Below are 20,745 nucleotides of genomic sequence, written 5' to 3' on the forward strand. Positions count from 1 at the left end.
GGAAAACTTTATTTGATGGGGGGGGGGGTTGGATTTAGTCTGATGCCCTTTTAAAAATCAGAGTTCTTAGTAAATAAATGGTTTAGGATGTATAGGTCCCTAGCTTATGCCTAGTTTCAAATTATGATGGCATTTTTGTATTTCTGGCAGTTGGCGACTTAATTTTAGCCCTTCCGAGTCAACACTTAAACAAGTGATTTTAATTTTGTTTTTTACAACAATCTTTTGAGGAAGTAGTTAAGGTAGTTAACTGAAGTTGACCTCAGATTGCGCAGCTATTAAATGACACAGCCAGGACTAGGTCTTCTGACTTCTAGTCCAGTAACATTTTCACCAATCATCTGACCTCATAAGAGACTTAACACTGTTAACTTGATTTAACTAGTCCATTTTAGCTTGTGGTGGGATCTAGATAGTGTGTATCAAAGCTACAGATTGTCCCCTAAAGTTGGCCTCCACTTTCACTCATTCCTATTATTGATATTTACACATCACCTACTCTAGAATTTTACTTAGAAGACGTTTATCTGCAGTTACCTGGTAGCACACTGTTATGTGGCTGGCAGTGTATTGAAGTTCAGACTATTTTGATTTCTTAGCTGCAGACATTTATTCCGCTAGCTTTCTTTACTTAAAATGAGTAAAATTGTGTGTGTGATGGAGGAATCACGAAACAAGATGAATAAAACAGACTGGCTCTGCAACTCTGTATGTAAGGTGACCATGTCTACTTGTAATATTTTGTGCATATGTGTCAATTACCTTCTCAAGAAATTGTCATATTAAGCTTATTTTTTTAATGTATAAATTCACATTTATTTGCTTTAAAATGGGCACTAAAGGAAAGGATATTAGTGATCTAGTGTTTCTGAAAGTGTTAAGTGATCACAGATTCTTCACTAAATTGGGTACTTATTATTAACACACTCGCATTGACAACTCATACATTAAGTTTGACTAATGAAATAATACAGACTTGGAAATAACTTCTATTTTGACAGTTTGTTGCATATTCTAAGGACCCAGACGTAAGGCTTGGTGGCCCGTCTCTTGTTTTTCCTGGTTTATGACTTTCGGCTTTGTGGAATACGGCTGAGATGAAAGGATTTATTGACGATGCAAACTACTCCGTTGGCCTGTTGGATGAAGGAACAAACCTTGGAAATGTTATTGATAACTATGTTTATGAACATACCCTGGTAAGTGTGCCATCTCACATTTCTGAAAACAGTGTTATAAATTTCTGAAATCTGAAGCATCAATGCTTTGTTTCCAAGGTCTTAATCTGATAAAAGAACTTTGTTCCAGGTTGTCTTGACTTGACAACCCCAGTTCCCCTTGAGAAGTGATGAGATTTTCTTTCTAGCTCACATTAAAAAAAAAATGCTTCCTGACAGCCCTTTCTCTTCTGTGCTTTATAGCACCTGGTTTTGTATGTTCTTTTATTTTCTTGATATGTTGCCAGCTATCCACTTAATCAGTACGTGGCTTCTTACCCATTTTTCTCAACTGTGTACTTCAGTACACAGTTATAAATTATAATTAGATTTTAATTTATATTTCAGATAATCTTGGTTATGTATGTTGAATGAGAATTTATACTGAATGCTTACTCTCCACTGCCCAAGTGTCAATTTCTATAGAATCATATTTATTGCTACTTAAGATCATTTTTGTTTCATACTTACTGATAGAAAAATTTTGTTTATTGCCTTACTGATAGAATTTTTGTTGAAGCTAATTTCCCATATTCCCCAAATTCGAACAATTGTTTTCGTGTTACTGGTGTTCAGTAATAGGATATCCAAAAAACTTTCTTCTTCTCTTGACCTTTACAGATGTGCTTAAGTCTTCTCACACACCAGCAAAATCTTGTTATTTCTCTCTTCTGCCATCAGAATTCTTTTTGGGGGGTGAGGAAGAGTGACACTTGTCCTACCGTTCAGTCTGTTCTATAGCTAAGTCATTCTACAGTTAATTCTCTGATGTCACTAGTCTTAGTCACTTTTACAACACACTTCCTGGGGATGGCACTTTTACAGCACACTTCCTGGGGATGGCAGCATGTTTTTTAAGGATGGGGTAACTTCAGTACAACTGTCCTATATCTGCCACCCGTAACCCATAATTTCTAGTCGTGTCTGTTTCTTGGTCAGTATGTTCCAGTAATGTATATCTTCAAATAATGTGGATTATAGAAAACAGTAATATCTTCATGGCTTTTCAAACAATACTTGCATGTTGTATGTTTTTAATAAGATTATTTTGTCTGCCATCTAACATGGGGTAATTTATGCTCTGGATGACATGCATAGTCATCTCTCTACCCCTAGAGTAGCCCCAACTTCGAAATCATTACAGATCTCTCCCAATCCCTAATTAAAATCTGTTTATTTGGGATTGAACCCAGGCCACAGCAGTGAAAGCGCAAGTCCTAACCACTGGACCTCCAGGGAAGTCCCCCAGTTTTCTTTCTTTTGAGGGAAGAATATCCTTACTCAGATTTATCTGACATTTAGTGTACTTCTGTATTTTTAAATTCAAGTTGGCCACCTATGCACACAAACTACCAACTTTATCTCCTTAAAAATGGGTTTCTTTTGTTTCCTTGTTTTACTGTCTTTAAGTGAAATTCATAATGGAGATACAGCTTTTTAGGATTCCTCATTCTACTCACCGTATTAGGAAATTAGATCCTATACTGCTAAAGTAGGTTTATTTTAAACAGTTAAGGAAAGCATGGAAGGAAATAAGTAGTCTCCTTCCCCTCCTCTCCCCAAAAGTAAAATTGAAGCATTTCTGAAGTAGAAAGTCGCTATAATTGATATATTTTTTTTAATCGAAGAGAATATTTTCTATACCAGCATAGCATAGCACAGCACAGAGTCAAATTTAAAAAGAAACAAGCCTTAAGTGTGGTAGTATGTAAATGTTTATCCCTGGCTCATTTGTGGAGGAAAAGGGAGTTCTTTCCTACTTTTGATAATCTGTTTTCAATAGTTTTTTATGTTTCTCTTTTTCATAACCATAATAGACAGGGAAAAATGCATTTTTTGTGGGAGATCTTGGAAAGATTGTGAAGAAACACAGTCAGTGGCAGAACATAGTGGCTCAGATAAAGCCATTCTACACGGTGAAGTGCAACTCCACTCCAGCTGTACTTGAGATTTTGGCAGCTCTTGGAACTGGATTTGCTTGTTACAGTAAAGTAAGTCATTTTCATTACTTTATTACTAAACTGCAGCATTTTAAAATTGACTAATTTTTGGTGACCCACAGCAGTAGGAGAACACTTGCAAGGAAGTTTTGACTTTTGAATGTGTTTCCTAACTCTTGTTTAAATTTGCAGTGTAATATTGGAAATTTACAAACTTTCAAGTGTACCTTTCAAGGAATGTTTCAGTGAGATGAGATTTTATAAGCTTTATTTTTCTTTAATCAAAATTCTTCCTCATTTTTAGCCTAGAGCTAGCTTGACCAAATTACTTCTTATGACAGCAAGATAATATCCTAAACTATGAGATTTCTCTGATGGTAATTACAGGCATACCTCAGAGGTACTGCAGATTGGGTTCTAGACCACTGCAATAAAGCAAGTCACACGAATTTTTTGGTTTCTCAGTCCATATAAAAGTTATGTTTATACTATATTGTGGTCTATTAAGTGTGCAATATAGCATTATGTCTAAAATATAATGTACATACATTATATTTACATGTACATAAAAAAATAATGCTGTTGAAAAAATGGTTCCAGTAGACTTGCTCAACACAAGGTTGCCACAAATCTTCAATTGTAAAAATGCAGTATCTGCAAAGTGCAATAAAATGAGATATGCCTGTATACCTTTTTTTTAAAAAGTAGGATCAGTATTTATTTTTAATTTTAATTTTATTTTTTGGCTGCTTTGGGTCTTTGTTGCTGCATGTGGGCTTCCTCTAGTGCAAGCAGGGGCTGCTCTTTGTTGTGCTGTGCAGGCTTCTCATTGTGGTGGCTTCTCTTCTTTGCGGAACATGGGCCTAGGCGCACGGGCTTCAGTAGTTGTAGTTGTGGCTCGCGGGCTCTAGAGCGCAGGCTCAGTAGTTGTGGCGCACAGGCTTAGTTGCTCCGCAGCTTGTGGGATCTTCCCGGACCAGGGCTCGAACCTGTGTCCCCTGCATTGGCAGGTGGATTCTTAACCACTGCGCCACCAGGGAAGTCCCTGTATACCTTTTTTTTTTTTTTTTTTTTTTAAAGGTTTTTTTTAAAATTATTAGCACCTTTCATTATTTTTTATTTTATTTTATTTTGGCTGTGTTGGGTCTTCATTTCTGTGCGAGGGCTTCCTCTAGTTGTGGCAAGCAGGGGCCACTCTTCATTGCGGTGCGCGGGCCTCTCACTATCGTGGCATCTCTTGTTGCGGAGCACAGGCTCCAGACGCGCAGGCTCAGTAGTTGTGGCTCACGGGCCTAGCTGCTCCGCGACATGTGGGATCTTCCCAGACCAGGGCTCGAACCCGTGTCCCCTGCATTAGCAGGCAGATTCTCAACCACCGCACCATCAGGGAAGCCCCCCTGTATACCTTTTTAAAAGGTTTTTAACAGAGTACAGTATAGTAAGCATTACCGGAATCTGAACTATGACATACATAATCCTAATTTAACCTTATATAATTTGAATTTAACCAAAAAATAAAGGTATGTGGTAGTGATTGAAAAGTAATAGAAAGCATGCCTTTTAGATGACACTGTTTAAAATCTGTTTTTAGACTGAAATGGCTTTAGTGCAAGAATTGGGTGTATCTCCAGAAAACATCATTTACATAAGTCCTTGCAAGCAAGTGTCTCAGATAAAGTATGCAGCAAAAGTTGGAGTGAATATCATGACATGTGACAATGAAGTCGAATTGAAGAAAATTGCACGTAATCACCCAAATGCCAAGTAAGTGTAAAACTAGGTACATGGGAATATTATTACCTAGGGTTTGGGGTTGTCTTTAGCCTGGGAAAAGGGGGCATTTATGTAGAGCAGTGGTATATGTTGTGATTACTGTGACTATTTCAAGTTCCTTTATGGAAAATGCTACTAGCATTTTATTGGCTACTTCTGATCCTTCCTGTGGAGCTGGAATGAGATAAGGGCATTTTGGGATATGAATTTATAATCTTTAATTCAAGGAAGAGAATCTGGTTGGTAGGATAATCAAATTAGAGCCACAGCTATATTTTCACAATTACATTAACCATGCTAGTTATTTGTCATATTGGGAACAGGATGTGTTTTGGTCAGCTTTTTTTCCTGGTTAGCTGAGGGTTTAATCTGCCCTTAGATGTGGTTTCTTGAATGGTTGTCCTTTGTGTCAGTGTCTTAGGAACCTAGTCCATAGATTCCTGGGATTTCTTTAAGGCCCTTCTTCTCAAACAGGAAGTTTAATGTTTTTACTTGTACCTACATGCATCCCAAGAGTTATTTTTTTAACTAAACACTTCACTTTTTAAAAGCAAAAGAATTTAAGGCAAAATTAATATTGCCATGAATTGGTATATCAAGAGGATTTTACAATATACTGAAAGTATATTAGTACAAAATTGTTTCCTTTTTAGTAAGTTATTGTGTATGTTATATGTTGTCGAAAATGTGTATCATATCCATATTTTCCTTGTATTCATAATTTTCTTATTGACTTTAATGGTATTCTTAGAAAGGTATCGTGACAGGATTTATTACTCTGAAAACCTTTGTTTTGATAAAGGCCAGTTTTTTGATAAAGTGGTTCTAGGGAACCGCTTGTCTCTCTTAAAAGTCTTCTGGGGGCGGTGGGGGGCGGGGAGTCTTACTTTTCTGTGACCTGATTTGGGGTGTTTACTGTATTAGATTATAAATGGAATGGTATATTCTTGATAGAGCTGGTTCTACTTGTAGGTAGAATAATTTTGCGTTTACAAACAGCATTTTTGTATAATTGCATTTTTTAGTGGTTAGTAATTACTTGGAGATTGCCTGACAGTCTTGATCATTTTGTCTTGGTTGTCGTGGTTTGGAAGGAAATACCAAATAGATTTGAATCAGCAGTCTAAAAGGCTGCTGTTGAGATACGTAAAATAACGTAGGACTTTCTAATTTTTTTGTTAGATGTACAAAATTAATGGGAGGAATGTTCAGAATAAGTGGTAGAAGGTTAGCTAACTAGAACAATTTAGGAAATTTGGAACATTTAAAGCCCTGATCATTTTTACTGAAAGACAATGATGGCATTGCTATTCAATTTAGTCTTTCTAGGTGGATTTATGGACTGATGGACTTGATTTGAAAGTAATGTCTTTCATTACAGAGCCCAACCGACTCTTGATGCTACAACAGAGTCTTAACTTCCTGCATTTTCCAAATTCCCATCCTTGTAAGCTTCATGCTTTAGGCCCTAATTGCTAGTTTTTTCTCTATACAGGATTGTTTTTCATTAGGTTCACTTGATTCATCCGACGCTGGATTTTGGAGCGCTGACAACATAATCAACACACTTCCTACAATCTTCAGGCTTCACATGTGCTGATGATGATGTAAACCAACTCTGCCCCAATCATCTTCCCCTTCTCTTAGGGTCTTACTACATATTGCAACAGAAGATAATATTGGAGGTGAAGAGGGTAACATGAAGTTTGGCACTACCCTGAAGAACTGTAGGCATCTTTTGGAATGTGCTAAGGAACTTGATGTCCAAATTATTGGGGTTAAGTGAGTATTTGTTTTAAACTTCATTTTGTGGGTGATAATCTTTGTCTTTCTGTTTACTGATTTAGAATTTCATTTGCATGAACTCTAATAGATTCAACTTTGGGTTTAATATACACATTTCCCTTAGTTCAGGAAAGCAACTAAATATGCTTATCCTTCATACTATTTTGTACCTGTACCTTCCCCTCACCCAGTAAAGAGAGAAAATAGTAAGTAACAATTCAGTTAGTAACGTAAATCACCTCTTTTTAAATTGAATGGAGGGATTTACTAGAACTCTAATGAATACCAAAATGGCATTCAGCTTCTAAGTTGTTGGAGATGTCATTTTTTTTTCCTTTTTCCTATCCTAAGACTTTTTCTCTTCTCCTTTTTAATCCCTCAGGAGCACTTCAAAAAATCAGTAGACTTTATTTTACCCTCTCAATTTTATGTGTGAGGAAAACTAAGACCCAGAGAGTTAATGATTTTGATCATAGTTTCAGAACCATGATCTCAGTCAAATTTGGAGCAGCTTAATGCTCCAAATTTTAAAACTGCTCATTAAGACGGATAAAGAATCACCACTGTTAAGCTTAAATCTACCTTACTTGATAATATTAACAGTATTGGAGAGTTTTCATAGTTCAGCTAAATTTTATTGTTAACACACAGGAAAATTGATTTGGGGTATATTCTTCTATGAATTTTAACATATTTTTGTAACCACTGCCACAGTCAGGGTACAGAAAGAACCATATTTCAATTCAATTTATTTTATTTTATTTTTTGGCTGCACCACGCAGTTTGTGGGATCTTAGTTCCTCAACCAGGGATTGAACCCGGGCCGCCTGCAGTGGAAGCATGGAGTCCTAACCACTGGACCGCTAGGGAATTCCCTATTTAAATTTAAATAGTCTGAATCATTGATAAGTATCACTGTTAATGAATACTAACAAGTATCAGTACTACTCAGCTGAATTAATGTTCACTTGTATTTATTTCACAATAGATAACATTTTTATATTTTTAGATAAAATTGTGCGTTCAAATTAAAGGTTTTGTAGGGTGATGCTTGTTACTTTACCATATATGCGTAAAAAGCATGTCCCTATCTGATAGTCATGAAGCATAACTGATAACTTATAAAAAATTGTTTATAAAATTACAGTATTCTAGTATTGGATAATACTTTTCTAAAAGGCTGGTATTGTAACTTGGATGATTAGAGGCTCGTGCTTCTAATGCTTTAAATTATAGGACTTATAGGAAAGGCCTCTAAAACTTGCAGCAGCTTCAAATTTATTACTCTTATTTCTTTCAGATTTCATGTTTCAAGTGCTTGCAAAGAATCTCAAGTATATGTACATGCTTTATCTGATGCTCGATGTGTATTTGACATGGCTGTAAGTTTTTCCCTTAAATTATTTCGATATTTTAATTAAGCCAGGATGTTATCTAAGATTCAGTGGTTTTCTACCTCTGAAGTACTCTTCATTCATTCATTTTTATGACATGCACATTTTTAAAAATGGGTGTGAAGGGATGAAATAGTAATTTACTTGCATATGTCTAAAGATAATACGGAAACATCAGGAAGACAATACATATAACATTGAATGAATCTGCTTCTGTTAGTAGAAAGCAAGAAATTTACTGTACTAAAGGTCAGAACAGAGATTATTTACCTCCTTTTTTTTTGAAATGTCCCTATATGCATTACAATTTGGAAAAGCGTTTAAAGATTTTCCCCCCTCCACATCTCTAGGGAGAATTTGGCTTCACAATGAACATGTTAGACATTGGTGGAGGCTTCACAGGAACCGAATTTCAATTGGAAGAGGTAAACCTTGTTCAGTGGGTGGACATAACTGGAATAATCTCTCATTCTTTACTACTTACCTGGTAGATTTGTAGACTAGAGTTTTTACAGCAGCAACTAAAGGTGTAACATTGTTTAAAATTTTATTCTAAGAAAATGAATAGGCAATGAGAAGATAGCTTAACTTTGAAAAGTTAAAACTCTATAGCATAATTTTACCACAGTTTCTATTTTCAGTACTTGATGGCACAGATGAATTCATAACTTGGAGAGCTTGAGCTATTTTATCCAGATACACACCACTCCTCACCTTCCTAATATATAGAAACTGATTTGAAATTTTGCTCCTTCATTGATAGTGATTGAATATAGAGACATGACTTTAAACAATCACCAGTAGCCATTTGCCATTGGAGTTACGATATTTTTTTTTTTATGCCATTCTGATAGTTAGAAAATAAACTTTGATGACTTGAAAGCCTGCTTTATTGCAAAGCTTCATGGTCTATAATTCAACTACTTAATTTTCCTAGAAAATTTAATAGCTATTAGTCTCTTATTGTGAATTATCTAATCCAGTATTAAAACCATAATGTGGGGTTTTAAATCCATAGGTTAATCATGTTATCAGCCCTTTGTTGGATGTCTACTTTCCTGAAGGATCCGGCATTAAGATAATTTCTGAACCCGGAAGCTACTATGTGTCTTCTGCATTTACACTTGCAGTTAATATCATTGCAAAGAAAGTTGTTGAAAATAAGTTTTCCTCTGGAGGTAAGTTACAAAGTTTATAGTTTTGTTTCTGTTAGTAGGTAATTCCAATTAGTTCAAAGATGAGTTTATCAGATACTACTCAGGTATAAATTTACTGTAGGACATTACATGGATTATAAAGTTGTGGGTGGTCTTCATCCATCAGTAGGCAGCAGCTAGGGAGCTTTTCAAAATGCCCTAGCCAAGGTCCCATTCCATAATAAGACTTTCTGAATCCAGCTCTTCTTGATACTGATGTTGAGATAGGCTTATTTTAGATAAACTTACCCAGGTGATTGATTCCCCTTAAGAACCAGTACAGTCTTAAATGTATGATTTGACAAGTTAATGAAGGCTTACACTGTCATCCCTATCAAGCTACAAATAATTTTCGTATCTTAAAGTTTTTTCTCAGTTTTGTTCCTTTGCCAGATAATCACTCTGATTATTTTTCCACCATAGATTAGTTTGGGCTGCTCTTGAACTTCATATAAATGAGGTCATATAACATATATTCTTCTGTTTAAGACAGCTCGGTATAATGTCTGAACCATTTTGTTTTACATTTATTGCCAATTAATATTCCATTTTCTGAATGAATATACATTGTATATTCATTGTATCCATTCTCTTGCTGATGATTATTTGATTGTTCCCAGTTTTTGGCTATTAAGAATAAAATTATTACTACATTCTTGTACTACTGGTATTGTGGACATTTTTCATTTCTCTTAGGTAAATGATTAAGAATAGAATTGCTGGGTCACAGAGTAGGTGTCTGCAAAGATTTCAGAATGGTGTTACTATTTTGACCCTCCAATGACAATGTATATATGCAAGTTCTGGTTGCTCCCCACCTTTACTGACTTTTTGGGGGGGGGGTGTCAGTGTTTTAAATTTTATCCATTCAGTAGGCGTGTGGTGGTGGTATCTCACTGTAGTTTTAATTTGCATTTACCTGGTGACAAATGATGTAGAGCACTTTTTTCATGTCTTCATTGGTTATCGTCCTTTGTGAAGTGTGTTCAGTATTTTAGGCTAACAGTTTTAAGGTATGTCAGTATATATATATCGGTGTTTATGTTTTGAGGAATGTGAAACCTACGAGTCAGTTCTGTAAATACTAATTCAGACTTTGATACACCTTTTAGATGTTTTACTATAAACTCGTCTTTACTTTTCCTGTTTCATTTCAGTAGGAAAAACCGGAAGTGATGAACCAACCTTTATGTATTATATGAACGATGGTGTTTATGGTTCTTTTGCAAGTAAACTGTCTGAGGACTTAAATACCATTCCAGAGGTTCACAAGGCAAGTTTTATTACAAATAATATAAAAACTGCTTATATGGCAGTTTATGAACAAGCTGTTATTTTTAAGATACATCCCAATTTTTGGAGAAATATTTTAGGATGGGGGAAGGTTGCCCCTTTTTTGAGGACTTGCATATCTCTGGCTGAGTTCCTTTAGTTGCTTCCTTAGATGGAGTTAAGGAACATCACTGCCGCTGGTTCTAGGCCTTTCTTCCAGGGGCACATTTGATCTGAGATAGTGAAAAAATGCTCTTATCCACCTTCAAATTCAGTGCCTGCCTGAGTAAAAACCTAACAAAACAACAACCTTTTTTTTCCTACAGAAATACAAGGAAGATGAGCCTCTGTTTACAAGCAGCCTTTGGGGTCCATCCTGTGATGAGCTTGATCAAATTGTGGAAAACTGTCTTCTTCCTGAGCTGAATGTGGGAGATTGGCTTATCTTTGATAACATGGGAGCAGATTCTTTCCATGAACCATCTGCTTTTAATGATTTTCAGAGGCCAGCTATTTATTATATGATGTCATACAGTGATTGGTAAGATGGTGTTTTTGTTTTAAAGCAGATTGGGTATTTGAGGTGACAGAACTGTAATGAACGCACAACTTAAAAGTAATAGCAAAATGATCTTTTAAGAGTAACTGGGGGACTTGCCTGGTGACGCAGTGGTTAAGAATCCGCCTGCCAATGCAGGGGACACGGGTTCGAGCCCTGGTCCAGGAAGATCCCACATGCCGCGGAGCAACTAAGCTTGTGCATCACAACTACTGAGCCTGTGCTCTAGTGCCCACGAGCCATGACTACTGAGCCCGTGAGCCACAACTACTGAAGCCCATGTGCCACAACTACTGAAGCCCGCGCGCCTAAAGCCTGAGCTCCGCAACAAGAGAAACCACTGCAATGAGAAGCCCGCGCACCACAACGAAGAGTAGCCCCTGCTCGATGTAATTAGAGAAAGCCCGCGTGCAGCAATGAAGACCCAACACAACCAAATAAATAAATGAAAATTAAAAAATAAAAAAGAGTAATTGGAAGACCACTTATTTTACAGTCCTATTTCATTGTCCATTTGTTATGTGGTTGTGTGGTCTTTATCCTTAAATTCAAATTTTCTACTTTTTTCTTATGTAGGTATGAGATGCAAGATGCTGGAATTACTTCAGACACAATGATGAAGAACTTCTTCTTTGTGCCTTCTTGCATTCAGTTGAGCCAAGAAGACAACTTTTCCACTGAAGCTTAAGCAGGCATTAACGCTTTTTTAGATCTGAAGTTGCAGGTTAAGCTTGTCTGGTCTACATTCCAGTGTGGAAAAAATTTGAACAATCTTATTCTGTTAATTCTCTTGGAAACAAAAACTACTAGTAATAGCTATTTGGGACCAGACAAAATTAGCTCTCATCTATAATTCACTGGGGGTAATTGGGAGATTAAGATAATGTATCCACATTTAAACTTACCAGTTTGCCCTACCCTACCCCTTAAGCGTTTAAAATAAAATATGCAACAAAATGGATGACTTAGTGGAGATGGAAGCCCATTAATTGGGTTCCCCATTAAACCGTTTACATACAAGTACACAGTTTTTATACTAAGGATTCGTGTTTAAAAAGTCTTGTAAAGTTAATGTCTTTCACCCAGATATATCAAATGTCAGTGGAAGACCAGTGTGATTTCATTAGATACGTTTAGTGTATTTAGAATGTGTAAATTTGTGCTTTGAACTGTAGTTTAATAAATGTAAAATTGCATCATAGTATTTGTTGTATTTGACCTAATGTAACCCTTGTATGATTGCAATAAAATTTTGTGTAGATTTTACTGTTTTTTCAGGCTAAAACTTTGGGAAAGGGGCTAGCTAGCAAAGGTAGTTTCGAAATAGATGTGTATATGGACTGTTTAGAAGGTTATTTTCCTTTATAGCCCATTTAAGTTTAGTTTGGCTCAGTACATTTTTCATTTATTTAATTAGTAATTTAAGTAAAATGTTTGGTAAATCATTGTGAAGTTGAGATTCATTATGGAGAGTTGATGTGCAGTAAGCATGATGTTTAACAATTTTAACACCAAAAATGTTAATCCTGCATAAACCAATTGTAATAATTAATAGGTGTTTCTGTACAGATAGAATGCATAGAGTACCTTAGTAAATCTTTGAATCACAAATCTTTTGGCTGAAATGGAAGATTCTCTTAAGTACCTTGAAAAAACTTTGGGGGAGGGAAATAAAATTGCAGAAAACTCTGCAGCGCACTAAATCTTAAAGAAGGGCTACATCTATATCCAGAAACCTGATGCTCCTTTGCACGGAATATTATTTAAATTGAAAATTGTGAGGTGGGGTGGGGAGAAGCACACCTATTTTCAGTTTCTCAATTGCAGTGATTTCAGACTTAGGGTTTGTTTTGTTTTAGCTATTCACTTAGCTTCTTATTATTTCCCATTTGTTCAGCTTAGTGTAGTTTTAATTCTTTTCATACTAAAATTTTATGGTGATTGGGGGAAGTGAGTTAGAGTCACTAACATGACAGTTGTTGCCAGGAATTTGCGTTGTTCACTGCTAGTATATTAGTAATCCTAGATCTCAGAATCACAATAGTAATAAACAACAGGGGTCATTTTTTCCTAACTTACTCTATGTTCAGATGTGGAATTTCTGTCTACCAAGAGGAAATGTGACTTCACTTTGGTGCCAATGGACAGAAAATTCTACCTGTGCTACATAGGAGAAGTTTGGAATGCACTTAATAGCTGGTTTTTACACCTTGATTTCAAGGTGGACGGAAATTGATCATGAATCTCTAATAAATTTCAATCTCTTAAACCAGTAGGTGCTTAATATTTTTGATTTGATTAATTCCCATTTGAATTATGTGGGTTCTATTAATTTAAAAAAAAAAGACTCCAATCTGTTGTCATCTAATTACCCTTGGGCTTTTCCAAGATGTAATGTGGGGTTTTATGCAGAATTCCAAGCTACCATGCAACTTTTTTTAACTGTAATAAGGAGGAGGAATTGTTCCTAACCTTCTTTACTTGTTGTGCTTTTTGGTCCAGAAATGCCAAATCTTTTAAGAGATGGTACAACTTTGACTCATTGGCCTGACTATACAACTTTGAGCTTCATGGCGTGTCGATTTTGCCATATTTATAGGAGAGCTATTCTGTGTATAACAGCTCAGAGTTGCAAGTAAGACGTGAATGATACGGTAACTTTAAGAAATATCTGTGTTGTATTTGAAGACTGTTTGCCATAAATCTGAAGTTTGAACTTATGTATTTCAATTTGGTTTGCTTAAAATAATGAATTAATGTAACCATTTTTTTTAAAACAATATTGTAATCTCAGTTCAGAATTTAACTGAAACTATAAAACCCAAATGATTTCTATATAGTAAATTGAACTGTAAAGGTAACTTGTGTGTGATTCTGAATACACAGATAAAATGTTTTTATTCCTCCTTACATTTTAGTTTTGCTTTGCTTTGGCTTCTGTCGTGAAAGACTTGTAATTTTACGTATCAGCTTTGTGTGTTAACTTGTAAGCATTCTTTCAGAATCTTAACTTGCTTTATCACTTAGTAACAAATTGAATCTGGTAAAATGATTCTGGATATTACATACGGAATACTGAAGGCTTCGATAAAGTCCAATATATATGTGAGCCCAAAGATTTCAGCTTTTGTGTGTTGTCTTGGAGCAGGTAAGCACCATCTTTCTTACTCCTGAATTCCATGACCTATATTGGCTTCAGTTTCAAAAGCAGTTCCATTTTAATCTTTGAAATCCTGATTCTACCATAATACCTCTTACGCCTGTCAAAACCCTTTGTAGTTGATGGCTTAGGAAGAAATTTAGCACTGGATCAATTATGGGAAATTGGAAAGTTAATCCACAGCTGGCTAACAGGTGAAGTGATCATGTATTGGCAATAGAAAAAAGGGGTTGCGTGAGAGTGCAAGAGAAGAAAGATCCTTTGGTAAACCAGCAGGATCTTATTCTGATTAGATTCAGTCTCAGATTCCAGTTAGAGCTTTTCCTAAATGACGGGTGCCAGACTTCATCCTGTCCTCCTGTGCTTACAGTTCTGTTACCACTCAATTTTTAGCAGTGGTGTACAGAGCAAGGGGGACACGGTTAAAATTCAGAAATTTTTAATTCTCTGGATCTCATTGATTTCCTCCCATCTGTTTTTTTTAAATTTTTGGCCTCACTGCACGGTATGCGGGATCTTAGTTCACTGACCAGGGTTGGAACCTGCGCCCCCTGCAGTGAAAGCGCGGAGTTAGTTATTTAGGCTGCATTGGGTCTTAGTTGCTGCATGTGGGCTCTTAGTTGCAGCATGCATGTGGGATCTAGTTCCCTGACCAGGGATGGAACCCAGGCCCGCTGCATTGGGAGCACGGAGTCTTACTCACTGGACCGCGAAGAAGTCCCCCAAGTCTTTTTTTTTTAATCTCTGCAATTTTTACAAGCTAATGATCTCCCAAGAAAGCTTTCTGGAAGTTCCCCCCAGCCAGCCCTTCTCCCCCGCATCCCTCACCCCCACCCCAGACGTAGATAGTCTTTTTTTTTTTTGTCTCTCTGTTTTTGGAGGTCTTTTTTTTTTTTCTCTATATGTTTTTGGATTGGTCTGTATCTTTATTAGAGGCATTCTCCGGATGTGTGGTAACCCTTCTATCTGAGTGGGGGGCTAAAGAGTGAATAGGAAGCTGTGAGTGCAGTTTGTCAACAATGTGCTCTGTCCTAGTGGATCGGTTGGGGAACCTCATGTCATAATTTTGAAGTCTTTGCTCATTCTCAGTGAACACTTTTCATGTCTCCTTCCTGAAGGGTAATGGGCCATCTGCTAGCATTCTAGAAGACAAGTGGAGTCAGAGGGGTTGGGCTTCTGTATTCAGTGTGCAGTAGGGTACCCCTGCCCTCAGCAGTGCTCCATGTCCATTATTCCAGAGGCCCATTTACCCACTTGAGAGAAGGAATCTCCAGTCATGACGAATGAGAGTGGGCTCTTGCCCAGCTGTGCAGCGTAGGAGAAAGGATTTAGGAATTGAATGCTTAGACTTCCAGACAATCCTTATTTTGCCCCACCTCCAGATGGGACTGCTGCCAATTTCTCTGCAACGTTTTAGAATTTGAGGGTTTTTTGGTACCCCCTGGCAACTTGGGATTCTGTTTCCTGCCGTTTCTAAATAATTTACTAGTCTGTGCACTTTCCAGCTTCATTTTTTCATCTGATGTCTCCATCCTTGTGAGTTTTCGCCTTAGTTCAGGAAGAAACAGATGTGTTTCCAGTCCACCATTGTAAACATGCCTCTCAATATATACTACGTGCATGAGCAGTCAAATTAGGAGAACTTCTAAATTTGGGGAGACCACTCAGACTATTTCCATCTGCTCACTGAGCTTAATTTGGGGGGATTTTAAAGTTTCATAATTTTACGGGTATACCAACAATCCCTTTACCATAAGGGATATATGGGAATAGAATTTTAATTTGCATTTATCTAGAACTGTTCTTTTTTAATTTTAGTGGGATGCTCTTAAGTTGTAGTTTATGCAACACAGTCACATACTCAGTTTTTGTTGCTTCAAACCAGTCTTAATGCACTTAGGCAATTTCTTTGTTTTACTGCTCAGTAATGCCCCTCAGCTTTAGTTACTTCTGTGACTTAAACCTACCCTCTTAATAGTCTCTCTTACTGTTAAATTCTCAACAGAAATAAAGGAAGCGAGGGCATTATTGAAGTTTGGTTTCCTCCTTTTCTGATTCTACGAGAGAACACACGTAAAGAGCTTGCTGGGAGAGGGAGGAGAACTTTAGTGTTTCCCAAAAGAGAGGCATCATTTTAAAATGTGTTTTAAAAATGGGTTTAGGGACGTCCCCGGTGGCGCAGTGGTTAAGAATCCGCCTGCCAATGCAGGGGACACAGGTTCGATCCCTGGTCCGGGAAGATCCCACATGCCACAGAGCAACTAAGCCCGTGCGCCACAGCTACTGAGCCTGCGCTCTAGACCTCCTGAGCCACGACTGCTGAGCCCGCGTGCTACAACTACTGAAGCCCACGCGCCTAGAGCCCATGCTCTGCAACAAGAGAAGCCACCGCAATGAGAAGCATGTGCACTGCAACGAAGAGTAGCCCCCGCTCACCACAACTAGGTAAAGCCCATGCGCAGCAACGAAGACTCAACGCAGCCAAAAATAAATTTTTTTAAAAATGGGTTTAGTTAGTGTTACCTTCATGTTGCCCCAATAGGAACTGGGTTTAGAGTATTTTAGATTGATGTCGGGGAGGGCATGTAAAGCTTCATATGAGAACCTATGCGGACATACAAGAAGTTCACGTTGAGGAGGAAAGTAACTACCCAAGTGGCACAATGCTACTGCCCCCTCCCTTTTATGTACAGTCAGTTTTGCTAGAACTTGGCATATGCTTTCCTAAAAATCCTTACACTATGTGAAACCGCACCATGGGCTGATGGGGAATATGAGGTTGGGAGCACTCATGCTGTCAGTGCGACATTACAATATTGATGGTAACCAATTTAAAATGGCTGTACAGTTGTACACATGTTAAATACATAGATACTACAGCCACTGCAGCACGTCACCTTGAAAAAGACCCACAGTTTGTGGAAGTGTTGCAGCTTGTGAGTTGTGAAGTGGTGGAAGGGGGTTATCAAAGTGGTAACATCAGTTTACGGGTGGGTGTGGCTTGTTACACTTGGTGAACTGAGGTAGCTGGTAGATATTTGAGGAGTGTGTATTTTGCATATTCGTATGTTAAGAACCACGAAGTTCAAGTTATCTTAACGTTGACCCCTAATGAACCAATCACCCTGGAACAAACGGTTTCAAAACTGACTTACTCTTCACCCTCTTGGGAGTAGGTTTGAAGAGTGTATCAATAATAAAGGATTACACTCAAGTCTTTACTACAGCAGTTTGATGGCAATTGAGAAAAGAAGAGCAAAAACATAGGACACAGTGGAACTAAAAGCCTAGCCTAAGCTATTTCGTCAAGGACAAGCATCTCCACAGCCTGATGATACCTCTGCGTGACACAAATATGGAGCTCAAAGTATCCTAGGGATATTATCTAATTTCTTTGTTTTACACTTGAAGAAATGGAGACTCAGATAGGTAAAGGAATTTGCCTCCAAATTTTACAGCTAAGATGTATCAGCAGGGATTTGAACCTAAGGCTTGATAAACCTGTGTCATTGTTTTAGACTGGGTTTCCTGAACACAGGTGAAGACAGCTGCACGCAGAAGGTTGATTGGAAGTGCTCGTAGGAGCTGGGAGGTAGGAGTGGGCAGAGGGAGAAGCTGATCCATGATGTATTTCCAGCCGAGTCCTTAGCTGAGCCAGTGGGGGGGTTCTGGAGCTGGGCTGGCCCTTCAGAGTTGGACCAAATTGAGAAGGCGGGGCTGGGACTTTGTATCACAGTACTAGCCAGCCGTTGGCTACAAGCTGCACCTTGTGAAGAGACATAACCTTGGGCAAGCAGTTCCCTGTGGCAGAGGGCAATTCTCAGAGATGAACAAAGTTGTGAGCCAATTCCCAGTGAAGAATGCAGCTGTGAGCGTTCAGCGGCTGCTGGCTAGTATCTGGGGGATGCGTCCATCAGCCCTGCAGAGCAGCTTGACAGAGTGCTCTGTACTCAGTCATTAAAAGAAAAAGACTATATCATGTTCAATTTCTATTTAAGAAGGTCAGAACCGCAATTTCTGCTAGGATGTGTGTCAGTTTGCTACAGCTGCTGTAATAAAGTACCACAAACTGGGGGGCTTAAACAACGGAAATTTATTGTCTCATAGTTCTGGAGGCCAGAAGTCCCAGATCAAGGTGTGGTTAAGGGTTAACTAAGACGACTTGTGAGGAAAAGATCTCTTCTAAGCTCTCTCCTTGGCATGTAGACAGCTGTCTTCATGTTGACATGTCATTCTCCCTGTACATGAGTCTGTCTCCAAACTTCCCCTTTTTACAGGGACACCAGTCATACTGGATTAGGTCACTCCCTAATGACTTCATATTAACTTTAATCATGTCTGCAATGACCCTATTTCCAAATAAGTTCACATTCCTTGGTACTGGGGGGTTAGGATTTCAACACGTGAATTTAGGGGGACACAACCTATAAACACAGATATGTTTGTAGCTGCCCTGGTGGCCCCTGCCTGCCCACTCCCTTCCCTGACAGTAGCTGCTCCTTCTGCTGCCTTCCTTTCCTCAGCACATTTTCAGGCTTCCTGCTTTTTAACTTTTCTCTATCTTCCCTTTTTCCTACAAGGTTAAAGGATCTTTGTTTTTTCCTATTATTATAAAATTCTTATAAATTAGAAAAACTCTTGACGAAAAAAATCATCTGAAACTCTGCAACAGAGACAACTGCTTTTAATATTTTGTGGCACTACCTTCTAGATACCTGTTTTTATTCCAACATTCCAACCCTCTTTCTCCTTCGGGAAAAAGTCTGACCATAATGGACACTACCCAGCATTTTACTTCTGCCACTTCCAATCATTTCAAACCTTTTATCTTGAACAGTGCAGGAACCTGCAGGAGAGGAACGTCTGGGGAGACCATCTGAAGTCGGTTCACCCCTCAGGCGAGCCCTCAGGTACGCCTGCAATGCCTGGGAAGGGTAAGTTCAAAGGGATGTGGCGACTCTGCCACCCTCCAGATGGTTCTCTAGGGGAAGGTGAGCCTGAGTTCAGGCCTCAGCCCGGCTCAGAGGGCAGCTGGAGGTGTGAGAGCATGTCCAAGAACTAATTTCCTCAACCTTAGTGGCCCCTTTTTATTTTCAACACTTTAACCTCTCTCTTTCCACAACTCAGCCCCCAGACCAGCGGCTCAGAAGGCCATCACCCACCTTGCTGTAGCTCCCTTACCTCTGCCGGCTTCCGCCTGCTGACAGACCACCCACACCACGTGACCCCGAAGATCTGCAGCCCCAAACTACCCCAACGCCACGGCGGGGCCGGAGTCAGGCTAGAGACCTGGTTCTAGAGCCTTGCCTCCTCTCTCTGACCTGGACTATTTCAATGGTTTCTAACTAGTCTCTCTGCTACTAGGGTCTCCCCTCGAGCCACCATCCTTATGGCTGCAGAGTGAGCTCCTGAAACGGGTCTGATGAAATCACTAATCTGCTTTAAAGTCTCCCTCTGCAGTCCCGTCTGGGATCTGTGCTTTCTAGGCCCTGGTCAGCCTTCAAACTGAAGGTGCAGGGACTTCCTTGGTGGCACAGTGGTTAAGACTCCGTGCTCCCAGTGCAGGGGGCTGGGGTTCGATCCCTGGTCAGGGAACTAGATCCCGCATGCATGCTGCAATTAAGAGCCCGCATACCACAACTAAGGAGCCCACATGCTGCAACTAAGACCTAGCACAACCAAAATAAATAATAAATAAATATTTTTTTAAAAAACCCCAAAGGTGCCATCTTGCTACTCATCCTGTGAGATCCCACAGCACCTCTCAGACAGCGTAGCTCCTTCACAGCAATGCCCGAGGGTGAGTTCAACCTTATCATTCATTCATTCATTCCTTTGGTTGTTCATTTATTCTCCAACAAATATCTTTTGATATTTCCAGGCCAGGGACTATTCTAGCACTGGGACAGCAGTAAACAACATAACCCTAAATCCCGGCCCACGTGGCACTTCCATCTCAGGAGGCCTCCTAGAGGCTTTCAGCTCACTTCTGGATTCTGAGGGATGGACCGGCCCCCACTTTATCTTTAGGCCTGCTACAGTAAGTGGTCTGACCCTTCAGGGTCCCCCGCATCCCTCATCCAGGATGCTGGGCTGGACAAGAGTCAGCAACTGTGTAATATCCACACAACCTCAATTACACACCAACAACTGCAGGCGGTTCTGTGCCACACAGCTCTGCTTGTGAGTTCCTCTTTCAGTCTGCGACCCTGAAACAAAGCCTCTTTTCCCCATTCTGGCCTCAGCTGCTGCCTGACTCAGAGTTCATGAAGCAGCAGTAGAGCCTAGTGGTTAAGAACGTGGACTTGGGGCATCGTAACTCCATTTCTACCACTTACTGGCTGTGTGACCTTGGACAAGTTATTTAACTTCTCTGATCCTCAGTTAACCTCTTCCATGTATTGATGTATAACAAATTGCCCCCAAACTTTGAGCTTCACTTCTTCATC

The 20,745-nt window shown here is 38.9% G+C and overlaps 1 protein-coding gene across 5 annotated transcripts in view; it reads left to right on the top strand.

The window, feature by feature from the left end:
- Positions 1–14,244, top strand: part of AZIN1 (antizyme inhibitor 1) — a 31,639-nt gene extending 17,395 nt beyond the window's left edge. For 2 of the 5 annotated variants that reach the window (XM_036830112.1, XM_036830113.1), the window contains exons 4-13: positions 1,002–1,199; positions 3,035–3,208; positions 4,749–4,921; positions 6,578–6,712; positions 8,016–8,097; positions 8,460–8,534; positions 9,128–9,287; positions 10,463–10,578; positions 10,904–11,118; positions 11,713–14,032. In XM_036830112.1, coding sequence (XP_036686007.1) covers positions 1,098–1,199; positions 3,035–3,208; positions 4,749–4,921; positions 6,578–6,712; positions 8,016–8,097; positions 8,460–8,534; positions 9,128–9,287; positions 10,463–10,578; positions 10,904–11,118; positions 11,713–11,824 — 1,344 coding nt within the window. In that variant the 5' untranslated portion in view covers positions 1,002–1,097 and the 3' untranslated portion in view covers positions 11,825–14,032. Of the gene's footprint in view, positions 1–1,001; positions 1,200–3,034; positions 3,209–4,748; positions 4,922–6,577; positions 6,713–8,015; positions 8,098–8,459; positions 8,535–9,127; positions 9,288–10,462; positions 10,579–10,903; positions 11,119–11,712 lie in introns of all 5 variants that reach the window. The other 3 variants (XM_036830111.1, XM_036830115.1, XM_036830114.1) reach the window with 3 other exon arrangements.
- Positions 14,245–20,745: the final 6,501 nt, after the last annotated feature.

The sequence above is a fragment of the Balaenoptera musculus genome, chromosome 17, assembly GCF_009873245.2.
Source record: "Balaenoptera musculus isolate JJ_BM4_2016_0621 chromosome 17, mBalMus1.pri.v3, whole genome shotgun sequence".
NCBI classification, from domain to species: Eukaryota; Metazoa; Chordata; class Mammalia; order Artiodactyla; family Balaenopteridae; genus Balaenoptera; species Balaenoptera musculus.